General features: G+C 38.4%; 1 protein-coding gene across 1 annotated transcript; it reads right to left on the bottom strand.

Moving 5' to 3' along the window:
- Nucleotides 1-2500: 2500 nt before the first annotated feature.
- LOC145782799 (uncharacterized) lies at nt 2501-10123 on the bottom strand. The gene is made up of 7 exons (XM_082594561.1): nt 9522-10123; nt 8769-9366; nt 8422-8679; nt 7759-7954; nt 6857-6926; nt 6326-6713; nt 2501-3408 (listed from the first exon to the last, which is right to left on the bottom strand). The coding sequence occupies exons 1-7, from the start codon at nt 10041-10043 to the stop codon at nt 3221-3223; spliced, it is 2220 nt and encodes a 739-aa protein (XP_082450687.1). The 5' UTR covers nt 10044-10123; the 3' UTR covers nt 2501-3220.
- Between the last annotated feature and the right edge of the window lie 7602 nt (nt 10124-17725).

The raw sequence follows: 17725 nt of genomic DNA, 5'->3' as shown, positions 1-17725 counted from the left end.
GCTGGTTGCACTTCTCTTTAAAGCATAACTTGGGTGGAGAGGTTATTTTTTCATTCATAAACAGACATAGTGCAGCAACAATATGACATAAAAAATATAATAAAGCAAACGTTTTCGACTGTAGCCTACATATTGTTTTTTTAAGTCTTTTAAAAGAAAAATAATTATACATTGCATAAAAATTACAAGAGAATAATTACTAGCCAGTGGTTCCCAAACTATGGGTCGCGAAGGATCGAAAGATAGGTTGTGCTGGGACGATCCAAATCTGAAAAAAATGGGACTATTGCAAATTGGTTTATTAATAAACTTTGTTTTTTCTTTTTTCAAGTTGTTTTAATCCCAACGTAGGCTATTTATTTGGCTCATTTCAGTTGATTTTTATTTCTGGTCAAAATTACCCTAACTAAAAATAAACCAAAATCCTATAACCGGTTAACGGTATAAGTAATGAAATGGGCGTTGATGTCTCTTACTCTTTTCTCTGGTTCCTCGATGTTATCGAAGATGAAAAGTTATACAAAGATGGAAAGATCCTTCATTTAGGATACAACCAAACGATTAAACATAATAGCTAAGGCTAAGTAGGCCAAAAGAAAATCGGTCAAGTTATCGTTGTTCTGTCTACTGTATCGCAACCATAAATTGAAAAGTAGTAGAGTACTGAAATTGTCTGCAGGTTACATGTTGTCTGTGTCTTGGGTCACGAGATATTCACCAAACTCAAATTTGGGTCGCGCTCAAAAAAGTTTTGTAAGCAATGAAACACTAGCCTACCTATCCTGTTTACGGTACCCGGTCATTTGGTCGTTAAGTCGACGGAACGATTCATTTTAGGGTTAACTAACCCAGGGTTACCTAACCCAAATGTCCTGTCGACCAAACGACCGGCTACGTCTGTTTACATACGAAGTGACTACACAACAGGTCAAGTATTTGATAGAGAAATTCAGAGGAGAAGTATCCTGGCAGATTGTGCAAGATGCACTAAAGCATAACATAGCAACAATGAGTGAAGCATACACGTGAAAATTTAATCAAAGACGGTTAAGAAATGGGAGGCTCCGGCAACAAAAATTGTAAGTAAGATTTGGAAAGTGGAGAATTTGGTTAATTTAACTTTCGTTACTTCTTTGGCTTTTCTCAGCCTTTTGCTTTCTAACATTTTCAAAAAATTATCTGAGCCTTCCTTCAAATGGTTTTTTCAAGTTGTTTGTATTTTATGTTGGTTTGGCAAAGAAAGATTTTTATTGGCCTATAAAGAGCACTTTCGACCTTCCGTGGGTTTATTTACTTGACTCCCGTTTCCCAAACGACAACACTTGAGGTTTCGTTGGCTTCATTTGTGGTATTTTTTTAAACAAGAGCATGATTGAAGATTTCGTTGTTGGTGAGTCCAGCAAGTGGTAAGTAAATTCTCCCAGAACAGATCAGTTGTTTCGTATGACGCTATAAGTCCAAGTCCAAGCAGTTTTCATTTAGCCAATTAATGAGGACTTTGTGGCATTGGTGGGCGCTAAGGTATCCTTGAAGCTTGGTTACTGGACATTCTAATATGAAATAGTCTGCGAACTGATTTGGAGCGTTGCATTTTGAGCAGTTTGGTTAAGTTGTCATTCCCTATCGGCTAAGGGAGTCATTTGTTTTGTTCTTATGCGGTTTGCAGTGGTCCACAATTTTCTGATAGCCGTATCAAAGCCTAGGAGAGCTTTTATTGGATCCGTGATTAAGTCTCCACCAGGAAGGATTTTGTTATTACAAAAGTTCTGCCAGTCCGTTGTAACATTAATTGAAATGGGTCAGTTTTGTAGAAGGGGTGTCTTAATTTAAGTCGAATATGTTGCACATTTTTGCGACGTTTGATTTCGCTGCGGAGCAAAGTCAAAGTTTCCCAGACGTGAAGAAGAGTGTAGCATGGGACTGGGCTTACACGAAAACATGATATTTGTGTGGACATTCAGATTCCTGATGAGAGCTTAGGTTAAGCCGAAAACGTTCGACTGTTAAAACTATTTGTAGGCTAAATATGTAAAACATATTGTTATAATGCTCAACCCTGTTCTATTGCCGTGTCTTGCCTGTTTTTGGAACAAAAAAGCAAACTCACCCCCGAAACTATAGATGTCAATATCACATTGTTAGTGAAAATGGTATGGTCCACCCGCTCAGATTTAATGTCACGTGCTGCATTACGTTTCTGTAAAACTCTAACTATGTGGCACCGTATGCAAATTTAATACAGTATAAACAATTAAACATGCCAGTATCGAAAGGCGACCTTTTTCTCTTATCTAGCCAAAGTGGACGTAATTTCTATCACTTCAAACAGCGAGCTGTGGGAATCATTTAGCTAGGTGCGTCCTGCTGCGAATCGATTCTTGCAATCAAGCGCGTGACAACAAATTGACACTAATAGCCTACTGAAGATCTTTCATACGACAGTAGAAATTGCTACCTCAAAACCTTTTTCTGGCCAAATCAAACTTGTCAGTCACTTCGCTTGTGTTTAACCAATTGTAATAGCAGTCAGTTACGAGTAGCCTATTGCAAAAGCAACCTACTAAAAGCGGATTTCACAATATAAGTGCTCTGTGTACATGCTCGGAGGCACACAAACGTATAAAAGCAAATCACAAAAACACCTATACAAAAAAAACAGCATTTGATTGACTTGAACAGGAACACAATTGCAGATAACAACATTTTCACACAATTGCTGTTGATATTTACTAATAGCACAATAGTTCATTAACAGCAATTATATGGAAAGTATTGGAGACCGAAGATGATCAGATTAAAATATCAAATAGCTGTTCTGACATCTGTTGTCAATTTTTGCTTCAACAACGAGTACCGGTATCTCTGTGCACGCAGTTGAAGGATGACGCTGAGTTGACCGAACAGAAATTGCGAGAATATAAAATGTATGCTTAATAAAAAAATAAACTACGGTAGTTGCACCAAAACTTGAATGTCATATTACACGGTATTTTGAAAATCGAATTCCAAGCTATTTGGTTGTAAAGAAACTTATGAGGATAAGTTCCAAAGGTAATTGCAAAACAACCAGCTGGAATTGCAAAATACACCTTTGACCACTTAAAAAACGACGACGTCTAAAAAAAATGAATAAGAAAACATCTTTGCCCGTCGAAATATTTTTCTGAGTGGAAGAGTCAGCTCAAATATTTGTATTCTTTACGCTTGATTGATTCATAAATTACGCAGAAGCCAGCTGGTGGCGCTTCATGTGCAGAGCAAGATGATCGGATCGGGAGAAGGCGCGCTCACATTGGCAACAACGGAAAGGCTTATAGCCCGTGTGCTTGCGATAATGTCTCGTTAGTTCATCAGACCGGGCAAACTTCCAGGTGCAACCTTCCCATGTGCATTGGTATGGTTTTTCACCTGAAATAAAAGGTTTCAGTTAATTATGTGATATACATACGTATTGCATCATCTGATAATATGCTGTATCCATCGCTATCGGAAAATATGACCTGATTTGTTCATAATTTGCCACATTTTACAGACTGGCTATAAGTTTCGGAAAAAAAACATATTTTTTGCCTTTCCATCGCTTCCCCCAAAAACATGAGGTCATAACATGGCAGGCAGAAAAGGATAAAAAGGTGTGATTTTTAAAACAATTTTGATCACACTATTAGCAACAGTCTGTACAATGACACAAATCAAACTGTATCTCAAACATTCATGGTTACAGCAGTTTGCAAAGTACGCAAAAAGCTTCAAAAACGTTGTTTTGCAAGATCTTCTCAACCACTTTCAGAGTTGCGTCAGTCAATGTATGCAAAGTTTGACAACGCAATAGCAAATATAACAAAATTTGTCGCGGTTGGTTATGAAACATTGAACTCGATGATGGTCATTGCTTCAAATTAGATAGAAAGCAATGTGACAGAAGGCAAAAGGTATAATAGCGTGCCAGCGAGGGAAGAAGTGTTCACTAATACGCCATAAACCTTGTGTTAGTCATCCACCAAAACCAAATATATCCGCGTTTTATTCGCTTTCAGAGTGGTTATATCAACGTAAAAAGCAGGTTTTTCTACTCAAACCGGTTGATCTCCACGCCTGTGTTATAATCAATCGATAAGGGCGTTGCCTTCTCAGAGCTTGTAAATACAATAGGGGCGAGTCAAGGCAAGCACGCCCAAGGACGTGTTACACAATAAGCTTTTCTTTGTTCGGTCGGGCTTCCACCGCAGATTGTATGCATAAAGGAGTTTACCGATATTGCGCAAGAACGCAGAGCGTCCGATTAATATTTAACGCAATTGCAATGCATCTGCCAGAGACGATCGCACACTCTACCTTCATGATTATCATATTTACCAGAACTGTGTACCAAGCCGGGCTAAAGCAAACAAGTTTTTTGTATATGTGAAAAATATTGTGAAGATTCCGCCTTTTCACAGTAGGTGTGATGTGCAAAAGACTTTTTTCTCAAATCATACGTCATTTGTTTTGAACGTTGTTTTCAATTTCTCGTGAATTTTATGCTTGGCAATATTGCTCATTGGGTTTAGTTTGCCTTTGACTTTTTTAACCCTAACTCTGCTGCAAGTAACTCTGCCTGAGCTAAACCATAAATAAACAGTATTCTTTAAATCTTCGTACGTAGAGATATTAGCGGTTTAAACCACAAATTTTAACCTCTACGACTCAAAGTCAAAGTTAAGTGCTGACAATCGTAGGCTACGGTTCAAGAAACACTCTCAGCCGGTAAAGTTGCTATTTTAACATCTATTTATCGTCTATTGACGTCTAACAGACTCTAAGTGAAGTGAACATGCTGAAACTTTACTTTGACCCAGTGCATACGCCGTTCAAAGTCATACAGAAAACATGAACGCAAATACGATGTGCAACAGGACGTTAAAATCTGGCTGGCTTTCATATTCACATCCATAATGTGAAGTGTTTTGACGGTCACTTCATAATGGAATAACAAAGTTCAGCGGCCAGAAATTTTCCCTCGTGTCGATAAAGCCAGACGTGACGGAGATGGGAAATGTGAGACAAACGTATCACGACTGCCTTGGCATCACACAGCGGCAGACGCAGGTTTGGTTGAACCTCGGCTTTGAAAGTGTCAAAAGGCCAACACCTCACACCAAAGCAATAAAACTAAACCTGCTCAACTAAAGAATCAGAGATTTGGTAGGCTACGTCTAACGATGTAAAAGAATGAAAAAGCGGACAAGAGTCGCGACGTGGTGGTAGACCTCTAGTTTCAAAACTCAGATTGAAATCTCAAATGCGTGATGCATCGTATTTTGTTTTCAGTAAATGGGCTAGCCGCTAGTAGAACAAAATGTACTTTGTTTCGTCAAACTGATTAGTCGTACTTTTGTAACCCATCACACGGTCTTTCCAAAAGCAATGCTATCATAAACTCAGAGTGGGTGTTTGTTCAGTTTTGGTTTTACATTCCAGTAGAACGTGGGTGCAACAACTTATATGTAAATTAAAAAGATATGTGATGAACACAAAGAAGCTTTCTGGGTATGCATGGTTGGCTACTTGCAATCAACAATAAACAAATGTCCTTTCTTGTGCACTTTCAGGTATTTTGAGTTGAGGAAGGCTGCTCTTCAAACCGTATAAAGACACAGGAAACTGGATCGTGACGAGGCGCTCTACACGGGGGAATTTCCAGTCCAACCAATCAGTCATATGTAGGATTAAGCCGGGCTGGCTTTTAATCACTTTTCTTGGTATTACAACGTCACACTGCATCAGCTCAACAGACTAACAGAAGTTTTAATGCGGGTTAATGACACGACTCTTTTAAATGCAAACAAGTACGTTTTCACAAACAGGCCACTTCAAGTACTTTTTGGTTTCAAAAACTTGTTGTTTTCTTTGCCATTTTACAGAAACAATACATCATTAAAGTGTCAACCACGTTTGTTCAGAAATGCTGTATCTAAGCGAGCAACAACTAAAAGGTGATCTACTTTTCGCATTAACTCTGTCGCGCGGAAGTGATAGCGTTTTGGATATAAATATCTATCCAGGAAGTGTGACGTACAGATTAAGGGCTGACGAATAAATACCGAACAAAGGCGCAACTTCCTAAATTTCATGTTTTGGCTTCCAAGGGTTTCTACTACAAATGTAAGTAATCTTTGAAATAACAATCTTGATATTTCAAGCAATTAAAAAAAAAACTTCAAACGGTGTCGGGTGATGAAAACAAATTTACAATCATTTTCTGTAAAAAGAAATACAGTTTGGTGCCATTCATTTGTGTTAATATAACTTTTTTAAAACTTTATTATATACGCAGTCCACACACCTGTATGGGTCCTTCTGTGGGCTTTCAAATGCGAACTCTTTGTGTAAGCTTTTTTGCAGCCTTCGAAGTCACATAAATGAATCCGTCGTTTTTTAGATGAAGTGGTGAGATCTCCTTGACACATGTCCATCGCTGGCTCATCGAGAGAAGAGCTTTGTTCGAAAGAGGGGGTACTTGCAAGTGGACTAGGAGAAGAACCTAACACCGAAGCGTCGCGGTTGGTCACTTCCCTGCTCTTTTGATCAGCTTGAAAGTTATGGAAAACCTGTGAAGGTGGAGACCTTTCTTGGGCCACCATGAAACTCCGTATCATATTACAGTTTTCTCCAAAAGGAGAAGACCGCATTGGGCTCCCGGATTCTGGGCTGTGCAGCATCATCCCACACATCTGAAAAACAACAAACTGACATAAGTTTCGGTCTCGTGGGATGGTTTCCGACCAGGTTAATAGTCTCTGCAGAGCTGTGACAGTCTAGTTTCACAATAACACCAAGTGAAACCACTCAGCCTACGTATAATTACACTACTCACTGGTGGCATGTTGCTTCCGTAACGTTGTGGTGATTCCAGTAGCATCTCAGCAGAATTGAAGTGTCGTGGGCTAAGAATAACAACAACAGAAGTCTATTTACAGAGCATGATCACGACTAATGAAACAACGCCTACTCATGCCCGATAAAGCACATAATGAATTCAGCTAACTATGCATTACTTTGAACATAAAACTCCCCTCATCGATCAACCAAAATAAAAAAAGCTTTTCAATAATATCTTGGACTGAAATACAACTATTACAATAACTGAAAATTTCTTTTTTTTTCGTTTATGAATCGGGTACTTTTAATGTACAGCATAGTGTTGACAAAAGATATTTTAGAAAGACCTTTCGTCTGTGTTTAAAATAAAACGTAACGAATGATATTGCCTTTCAGAATAAAATCGTTTAAATCATGAACTGTCAGAACCAAATCTGAGCTCGTTTATTCCATGCGACAAAAAAATATAAAAAATGTGCCGATAACTGCAAGAAGTATCTATGATCTCTCTTATTCAAACCCAAATTTGTTCAACTATCCAGCTAACAATCAATTCTTCTTGCATTGTTTCAAAGTCTGCCGCCAACGAATGTAAAAAAGACTGATTCGCTGGCTAGATAGAATTTTTATAAGAATATATTGATCTGTAAGCGTATTTCAACACAATGACACGATGATTTTAAATCTAGTTATGAAACTCTCTTACGTCTCACAGTTTTGTCTCACCCAGCTTGCCAAAACCTTCTTACACTGGTTCAACGACTGAAGACATTAATACAATGTAAAATGGTAAAATGGAGTTTTTGACTGCTGAGTACTCGCTATTCTGAAAGCTTCTATTGTTTCCTGAACGCCATGCAAGTGTAACTGCATTAAAATGCATTTCATTTGACTTACTGTAAATTCTGATACAGTGGATCCAATTCACTGATTCTTCCGGACTGATTCGCAAAGAGCATATAGAGAGGATTCTGGACCGAGAGAGACGAGCTGATGTTTTCTGCGGGAGACCCGGGGGAGAATGGCTTTCCTCGGGCCAGTTTTTCGAGGGAGGAGCTGAGTCCCCTTCCGATATTTTCGTCAGGAGATGAACCTATGAAAATATTGTCATTAAATTAATGGCAAGGAAAATAGAATATAATTCTAATCAGTCGCTGATCCTGTTCAAGCTTTAAAAATATTGCAATACACCTTAGCATGTTGAATCGACAAAGGTGTCCCTCAATAACTTTGCATGAGATTTTAGCAACCGCTGACCTACCACATACAACAATTGTTTATTGAACTTTATTTTTAGATCCAGAAAAAACTTAAAAGGGCCAAGCTTAAAAAATCTATCATATACACAATTCAACCACTTGAAAACAGCCTGGGCGAATATCGATTCTGCACAAAACCTTCATTGTCTAAAAACAAACAAGTGAAATCAATGGTCTGTTTGCTTTAAGTCATGGCTTTAAATTTTGCTTTTCTGCTGACGAGTGAAGTTGAAGTTAGTTTGACAAGAAAACATGCAAGTAACAACACAATGTTTGACTTGTAGCCTACAGATGCACGTACCATATGCTGAGTCATTGTTGGACGAATAACGACCAGCACTCCAGGCAGCGGCTCTGTCCGTGAATGATGTCACGTTGAGATGGGAGTGGGGAGATGATGAGGGAGAAGAAAATGGGGATTGGGATGGAGACAATGCAGCTTGGCGATGAAGTTTGTGTGCAGACGAACGAGTTGGACTGAAAGTGTGAGCTTTTCCAGTGAGAAAACGGTTGGGAAGCGGAAGTACTTGAGGACGTTGAGGAAAATGCAATTTCCCATCTGCAAATTATGATCATAGGTCAAACACTGCGATCAACTATCGAGAAACACCACACGTAGCCTTTTATCGAAAAATTGAGATAACTTACCAACTTCAGGACTAGACGTTTTGTTTTCTCTGAATTCGCATCTCTTTTCAACTGGATTCGGCACAAAACACCTTGATTCTATTTGTTGATCCAAACTTCGGCCTTTGACCAAGGGCTTAGACTTGCTATCGGCCAACGAATTCAAACTGGCATGCTTATCAAACAAAGAGTCGAAAGAGTCAAAGGATGATTTGGATCTACATCCAAGTTCACGAATATGTGACATTTTGGGCGGAAACGATTTTAAATTTTCAGGAATCGACATGATATCTCGGACAAAGAAAGAAGAATGGCGGGATTGCTCCGTTGGGGTCAAGGTCTTCTCGTCAGTCTCATGAGGCTCATTTTTAACATGAACACGGTTTCTTGATTTCTCGAGCGAATGACTCGACAAGTCGAGGGCTTGGGAAGTTTCATCTTTGATGGCAGTGGGTACTTTGACATCTTTGAAGCTGCAAAGACGACGCGCTTTGCTGCTTTCATCAACGTAATGTTCTTTTAGCACCAATTTGTCATCACTGAATTGTAGGTGGCTTTTGGTGTCTTCACAATCGGGTATCGATGAATGCGGTGGTGTTGAAATGATGTAGTAGTCGCTCTGAATAATATAGAGAAAAGTGTAAGTCAATTTTTAAAGAAAATATTTTCGCCTGCCTTCTACATTTTTTATCATTAAAATATTTTATCGTATCAACCAAAGCTGATTGTTTTACAGTAGTTTTGCATTTGCTATGGCATTCTGTCACAACTCACCACTTTTTCTTTAGTTGCTGCAGCTTTCAGTAAAACTTTACCATCTTCACCAACCAACAACCAAGTGCACTTTCCGTTCGACGACTGTTCAATTTCGTCCGATTTTTCCTGTTTGCAAGCTCGTTTTAGTTTTGATACATCTTCAATCTTGGGATATTCAGCATAACTGGATGTCTCTTGTATTGAGCGTTTTCTTTTCGACATCGTCGTAGGGGCGGTTGATCCTCGGTTTGAAACTGCATCTGGATCTACAAAGGCTTTGAACGATTTGTTCGGGCTGGTTGACGTGAAAGACTGAAGAATTCTGTCTTTTTTGCTGAAAATCAACGGGGACTTCTCTCCGTTTCGACGCTTGCATGTTTTCGAAGCTTCGTGAGTTAGAGAAGGTGCCGAATACGAGTGAATCAGACTGCTCATTGTACAAACACTATTTCTTTCAGACAAATCTTCGCCAACGCCCTCTCGGTTATTGTGTTTATCCGACATGGAATTGTTTAAACTAGTATTGTTCATGGGCGTCATATCAATTCAACCAAAAAATTTCCTACAAGCTTTCTTTAAATAAAATACAAGCACAATGCTGAAAAACACAGTAGCCTATGCCAATCAAAATAGTTTTTGTATCATAAAATCACATGTAGACTTCACGCAATTGAACAAAATGAAGAAAATTGGCAGCTAACATAAAAGCTTATTTTGGTTACACTGAAACCCAAATATCTGGGAACACTGCATTGCGGCGTGACTGTTGTCAAGCCCCATTATAATACGTCACACCGACATGGCGGAAATCAACACCCACGCCCATTTCATCGAAGCAGAGCCTAAAATCCTTCAAAATCTTATTTCCTCCATCACGTTTACCAAACTATACAAGGATGCGACGTGACTAATGCTAGCGCCTTAATTATCCCATACTGTTTCTATTGCTGAAGTGATTGGGTGAACACTGAACAGTACACCAGCTTAAAAAATTTCAACAAATTAGATCTGCATTGTTTTATTGAACAGGTAAACTTGGAAACTGTCTTTTTGCGGCAGTTCTTCGATAGACGACTGTCAAAACGTGATCGGTTATCCTAAACATTTGCTTGAATACCGTTGGCAACTTAGCTTCTTTCTGACTTCTGTACTGAAATACCTCTTTCCTATGACATCGACATGTATGACAAGCCGATTGCTTAGCTCTAACTTGAATATACAACCACTAAAAAAATAAGTTTGCGTTAATCTAAGGTTGACTAACTTTGAATTTATGCAACATCGTCGAAAATGAAAGCTCACCGCGTTTTTTTCCCCGCACAGCCCTTGTTGAGTTTCCTGATAAAAATGTCCAATAAGCAAAAATCATGAATAGACTTACGCTTTGCCTGGTTCTGACTGCCAACCTAACAGACCTTCGCAAAATAGTGTTGCTTAATTTATTGACCATCCGCCTTAATCAGCGATTTCAACAAGCTATCACTGTTCTTGAGCGTTCCTTGACCTACTTGGCTTCTAGAGAAGTGCAGAATTGACTAAGCTACTTTTTCCAGGCTGCAAAGCATCAAGAATATTTGTAAAAAGAGATTGCCTTTTTCTCATTAACTAGGACGCGCCTTTTTTACACGCATGACTGACCTTCAATGGGCGAGTCTGTGTGATTTACGCCCTTTTTGCAAAGAACTAAAGTGACTGAAAATGGAGGATAAACAACAAGCACCTTCTTGGACACCTTTGTTCATCTATCGACTAATTTTGCTTGTATGTACCGACGTTAATACAGAACTTTAAAAATATTCCACTATTCATAGTGACAAAAAAACATCAATTCAAACATGCTTTTACGTATTTTTGACAACACAGTAAATAAAATCTACCGGGTTTGATAACTTCAATAAGTTTATAAAATAGCCTACACTACACAATTTCAAAAGCTATGATAGAGGGCTGTAGCCACGTTTTAAATGTTATTTTTTAGGTCTTCTGATAGTAGACTTGTTTCACAAAAGCATATGTTATAAAAAATTGTATTTTTATAAAATACTGTAGAAGCCACTTTCACAGTGGAAAATAAACTCCAATGAAATAGTTTATTAGTTAGTTTTAATATTAATTAGTTTTGATATTGCTTTAATAATTTTCAAATGATTACTGTTATTGTGCAATGAAACGAGACAAAGGTAAGGAATTTTGAAATACATTTTAAAATTTTGAAATAAATTTGTTTCAGTCAGACTATTTTGCACTTAAACCACAAAAAGGCATAAACACAAGATGAAGAAATCAAAGTTTGCTCAAAGACGCATATCAAATTCAAGCTGTAAAGACGAACGAGACTAGTCATCTTCACAAATCACTGCGCAAAATCAACATCAGATAAAAATAAAGAAAATTTGTCATTTTCACACCTTTTGAACGTCTGATGCTGCTGAAACAATGTAAAACTATATGCCTTTTGCAAGCTAGGACGAGAGGGCTCGGCTTACTTGGAAAAACAAATCTATCAGGTGCATGGAATGTATAAGTATAAAGAGGTCAATGCGGTCTATTGTTGATGCTTTTTAATGGCTCAACAGAAATATCTTACAACAGATTGTTGTCAGTTGGAAGATTAAATTTTTGCTCAAGAAAATTGGAAACCACCGGTGTTTTCGAACGAAAGCATCCAACCAACATCACTTGGCCTCATTTCATCTTGTTACATCGTGACACAGGTTAGCACGAATTAATAGATGACTCATAAATGAAGAATGGCCACCGAGTCGTGTATTGAAGACACTTGCCTTATAATTTATTACTCTTTCAAAATTAATAGAATTTGGAATAGTGAAATTTTACAATGCTATTAAAAAGGTTTGCTAAACAGTAAACACAGCATTTTCGAAGACTTTCAACTTCAAAATGGATGGTTGCTTCAGTGGATTTTTGTTTTTAAAAAACAAGGAAAGCTAGAAAAATAACACGTCACAAAGGATTTGCATTTGGAAACACTTTGCAATGATGAAATGTTCACATTTGGAACCGACTCTGTTTTAAGTGGTTTGCGTTGGAGATTGCACAACTTTTCTATCTTTAATTGATTGTACAGCAGGCATGCACAACTCAAAACAGTACACGGGCCGTTTTAGGAAAAAAATATTTTTCGCTGGCCGCGTGCTAACGTTGTTGTAACTAGCGTGTAGCCTATTTTATATAATGTGACCGATTAACCTTCGAATAAGAGATATCGTTGAGAGGATGGTTACTGTCAAGAGCTTGTAACTATGTTTCGACGGTTTTACAACAAAAGTAACCCCTCGACGGTGACAAACAATAACAAATCCAACGAAGTATAAATTCCTAACATTAACAAGAAATCTACATACAAGACTAATATCAAAAAATGAAATTTAATGAGAAACGTTACATCTTTTGTTCGCAACAAGCAACTCATAATTAGGCGAGATGCTGGAACTTGATATTTTTAAATAAGTATTTACTGTAAATAAGTATTTACTTGTCCATTCTGGGTTAAAGATTCTGCTCTCATTTTCAAACTTCCTTCTTTTGTTTTCAGTCATAACGCGATTACAGGGTACTGTATATTTCACAAAATGCTGACAACTCAACCAACAGTAAAATTTTGATGTACGCTGACACCTGTACGGTACCAGACACTACGTTTCGAAAATATTCATCCGCGCACTTTGTGCAGATACAAGCAACAAAGGTTGGATTGTTCTTGTAAAATTTTTCAGCAAAAATGAGCGAAATCACGGAATATCTCGTGGGCCGCATGAAATGGTTTCGCGGACCGCATACGGCCCGCGGGCTGTACGTTGTGCATGCCTGTTGTACAGTATATGGACGGGTGTCCGGTAATTTCATCGCAGTAATTTCATCGTGGTAATATCATCGTGGTAATTTCATCGCATGGTAATTACATCGCAGTATATCACATCGTCAGGTAATTACATCGTAGTATGAGAGCTGCGTAAGCTACCAGCTGCGGGCGACGAAAGCACCGCCGGCGAGGCGGCGCCCTGAAAGGGCCGGCTCCGGCAAGAGCACGGTCGTCCGGACCCGAAAGATGGTGAACTACGCCTGGGCAAGCCGAAGCCGGAGAAAACTCTGGTGGAGGGCCGTAGCGATTCTGACGTGCAAATCGATCGTCCGACCTGGGCGTAGGGGCGAAAGACTAATCGAACCGTCTAGTAGCTGGTTCTCTACGAAGTTAGGGTTAGGGTAGGTGGACGTTAGGGTTAGGGTGGACGTTGACGAAGACGATTAAATTACTGACGATGTGGTGTCTTGCGATGTAATTACTGCGATGAAAGTACCACGATGAAATTACCGCGATGAGATTACAGTGAACCATATGGACGTGATACACTGATGCACAACTGGTTCAAGTTAACTTTGTTCAAATTCCACAGTAAATTGACATATCTTCTTCAGTTAAAGTATTGCTTGCATTTGCAATCAGTTACGCAATTCCACTGAGTGAAACCTTATCACTTCGTAAACTATCAATGTGATCTCAACCATTGTACTGTATCTTGCAAGGGCCAATAAACACTAACTCACCACTTTCATATTTGTTTTTGGTATAAACTTAGCATTCAACTCTCAGCACAGTGTTGCAGTTTCTCTATTTGTTTAGCGTTTGCAAATCGGATTTGTGACTTTGCGTTGATTCTACGCCAGACGACAAGGAATCGCTACGAAAGAATACTTTTCTATCCTGGCCTAAAATCTTAAAACAGGATCGTTTCAAAGTTGGGCTATATCAACAATGGGGTTGAGTTGAAGGCTCTCTTACAAAACGAGAAAGTCGTCGTTTGAGCCTTCTGTACCGACGGTTTATGCATTTCCCAATCCAAGGCAAAGTTATTCTAACTTAACTGTCATAATGAGAAAGTAGCTAGCTTTTTTTCTCGTCGTCCAATGTTTCCGTTCTGTTTAGTGAACAAACTATACTACAGCCTCTTCCACCATGCACTTCTCAGAGCCACCCTTCCAGGAAGAGAATAATAACCACTCCTTATTAATACGTTGTTGGTGGGTCCGAATTCGACGCTGTGCGGATGCAATTGAGGCGTATACTTTACTCACCCACAAGTCACAACCCGTTCACTTTGCAAGCTGGGTGATACAGTGGTGTTGTTTTTGTTCTCTCAAAACCCCTAAAATGTTATTTTGGTAATGTTTACAAACTCAATAGGCCTATTACTCAGATTCTTCTTTACCACTGTATTTGTCGCAAGAAAGAGCACAATCAACACGATTTTTAACCTTTATAAGACGATACCCATCCGTGGAATCAAAAATTGCCCTGGTCATTACTATTAACCATTATTGGATCTGCATTGTATGAAATCGCCAAAATTCGCATTGTTACAGAAATTTCTTTTGAAAGGAAATGGTATGACGTTTTTCACAAAAGAAACTCGCAAGGACAATGTTGAAACAACGATTGATTCTTATAATATGTTTAAACACTGCGAGGTCATTAGTTTTACGCGTAACTTTGAAAGGCAACCTGCTCAAAAGCATACTCAGGTAAAGCTTTGAATCAATCTAATGTAAGCAAGGATTTGATTGATATGGAATTGCTGCACTGTGTATGCTGTTTTTTTTAACCAGGTTGCCTCTGTACAGTTCCAGATCTCCAAATCACTTGTTTCCTGAGTTGAATACAGAAGGTTTTCCGCATTGAGAAGTTGAGAACTTGTTGAGCCAAACCAGCTGAGACACGCCCTAGTTAAGGTGCTTCACTCCTTTGTTATCGAAACAGCAAACTTCTTTTCATTAATGTCCACTGCTCTTACTTCAACTGAAGTGGCATGTGGTGCTTCATTTGTCTTTGGCTATGGTGTGTTCAAATTTTTGTTTTTCACGTGGTCACTCCAAACATTAAAACTTACATTTTTCATATTGCTTGATCTCCTTTGAGTGATTTTTAAATACCCTTTTGGACTGTAGTGTGTAATCTTTTATACTGAAGTCTCAACAAATCGCTGTGTTGTTCATCCCAAGCCCTTATACCTGCTCAAAGAATATACAGTACAGTACACTTATACTGTGAGTGCTACTTTACCTTGCAAAACTTGTGGTTTCATATTCGTTTTTTTTTAGTGTTGCCCTACTCGACTGCAGAAGTCTCAACATGCAGCAGTGACACAAGGTAAGTTGAAAAAACATCAGGAAGACGTGTTTTGCATTTACCTTTTTCATTTGATATAGCCTACACCAAAACTAGTTCTTTGTGAACTGTAGGTGCAGCCGGCCATGATGCTCACCGCGATTATCATAATTAAACGTTACCAGAGAAATTGGGACGCAGCGTATTTTAATAGTGATTGCAATGAACAACATCACAGTTGCACATATGAGGAAGATATTTTGTTTGCTCTTTGTAAGCTACAGATATTTGTGTCTACTTGTTAGAGTACACTTACCATACAAGCAACAAAATTTATAAAACATCCATTATTCGTTTGTATTTTGTAAGCCACTGATACCTGCCATATCAGTCGATGATGTTGATGATCGGCTCAGTGGTGGGATTGAATCTAGTTCAGAATCTGTTCAATTCTGTTCTAGTTCAGTTCTGTTGGTCAGAAATAAAAACAACAGAACTGAACAGTAGGCAACCGGTTCGTTTTGACTAAAATTAGCCATATCTGGCCACTCACGTGGTGATTATGTTAGTTAGGTCCACTCGAAAAAGTTGGCCAAGAACCGGTTCTGCATACTTTTTTATTTTTAGGAAGCGGTTCGCTCGAACTGGTGCGAACTGGTCGAATCCCACTACTGGTTTGGCCTATAGTATTAGTAGAAAATGTAGTTACTAAGTGCAGAATATATCCACATATTGATAAGTTGTCGGATAACGGACCATTGCATATAGTTCCTCTTTTCAAAGTTGTTGAAATGTAAATCGAAAAATGTTTTTCCAAAGCATGACGTTATATTTTGCATAAATAAAACATTATAAATTATTTGTACCCTGCTTGAAAACGTTACGTATCTGTTATGTCACGGTGTCATTTTCTTTCGAATGGGACTTTTCGGTCGTTGAAATGGGTTTTTCCGACTCCCGCTGGAAATTTTCATCTACCCAACTTGTCACGTTTCCATATTTCCTCCCAGGAAATTCATGAAAAATTATTCAGTTCACTTCATGCACAAACGTAAACTTGGGATTTTTCATTATTAGAGTAGCTATCAACTTACCACACACAAGTTTTCTCGCCTTCAAATTTGATTGATGGCATTACACAAATCAGGTTAGTTCGTTCAAAGTATGACAGCTTTGTTGATTTCATGAAATAGGACGAAAACAGGACACCTAAAAGTAGTACTTGTACAAGGAGTTGGAAAATTGCTTGTAGAATACCTGAATCTGTGCGTGGCATGAATCTAAGGATAGATTCGTGCTGAGCCAATAATTGCAGAGGTGGAAACGACATGGCTGGTCAACGTGGCAGTAAAAGTCATCGACTGTTCAATTCAGTGTATTTTTATTTCTGATCATGAAAGCATGGTACTCATGGTACTGTAGCGATATTCCACAGAAACTGTTGTAGGACTGTGGCATTTGGCAATGGTCTATAACTACAATTTTGTTGCACTCGAGAAAAGGGAAGGACAATCAATTAATTGGAAACTTCAAGCAGCTTCCAATTAATTGCACAAATAGGCTAGTGACTAGCCGCTAGTCTCATTTAAAAACGTCGCTTGATTTACAAAAACAACGCTATTTATTGAGTTGTTGCACAAAATTTGCACTAACTTTGTAGCCTACTTGCTAATTGGGAGAAATACAACTTTATTATGGCTCACTTCTTGTGGCAAAAAATAGAACTTTTAAACTTGAATCTATTATGTCTTTGAATGAGTCGGTTGCTTTTATGCTTAAGACATTTCCGTGGTTGGATGGGCTTGAAAACAGAAGTTGCGCATTTCAAAGATCATATTGTATATTTCACTTTCCGTTTTTCGGGGATATTTTTGAACAAAAAATATTCCTGAGCACTGGAAGAAATAAGTATCGTGTTTATTTGGGACTTGTGGTGTCGATGTCATGCGAAGTTTTACTCCACAGGTACTTTTCTGAAGAGAATTAAAGAGAAATGTTTAAACTAAATTCCCTTTAAGTACCACACATGCAATGACGATATAAATCACCAAGGTACTGGTGCAAGAATGGGTTTAATATTCACTGGAACAAAACCTCA

Source organism: Aplidium turbinatum, chromosome 14 (assembly GCF_918807975.1).
Source record: "Aplidium turbinatum chromosome 14, kaAplTurb1.1, whole genome shotgun sequence".
Classification (NCBI taxonomy): domain Eukaryota; kingdom Metazoa; phylum Chordata; class Ascidiacea; order Aplousobranchia; family Polyclinidae; genus Aplidium; species Aplidium turbinatum.
The sequence above is the reverse complement of the archived record's forward strand: the minus strand, read 5'-3'. Positions and strand labels throughout refer to the sequence as shown.

Bases quoted from the DNA above. Each gene is read 5' to 3' on its own strand.
- LOC145782799 (XM_082594561.1), bottom strand. From the start codon at position 10,043: ATGACGCCCATGAACAATACTAGTTTAAACAATTCCATGTCGGATAAA. The intron at 7,955-8,421 runs GTACGTGCATCT...ATATTTTCATAG, and splicing joins CAACAATGACTCAGCATATG to GTTCATCTCCTGACGAAAAT. The intron at 6,714-6,856 runs GTGAGTAGTGTA...GTTGTTTTTCAG, and splicing joins ACGGAAGCAACATGCCACCA to ATGTGTGGGATGATGCTGCA.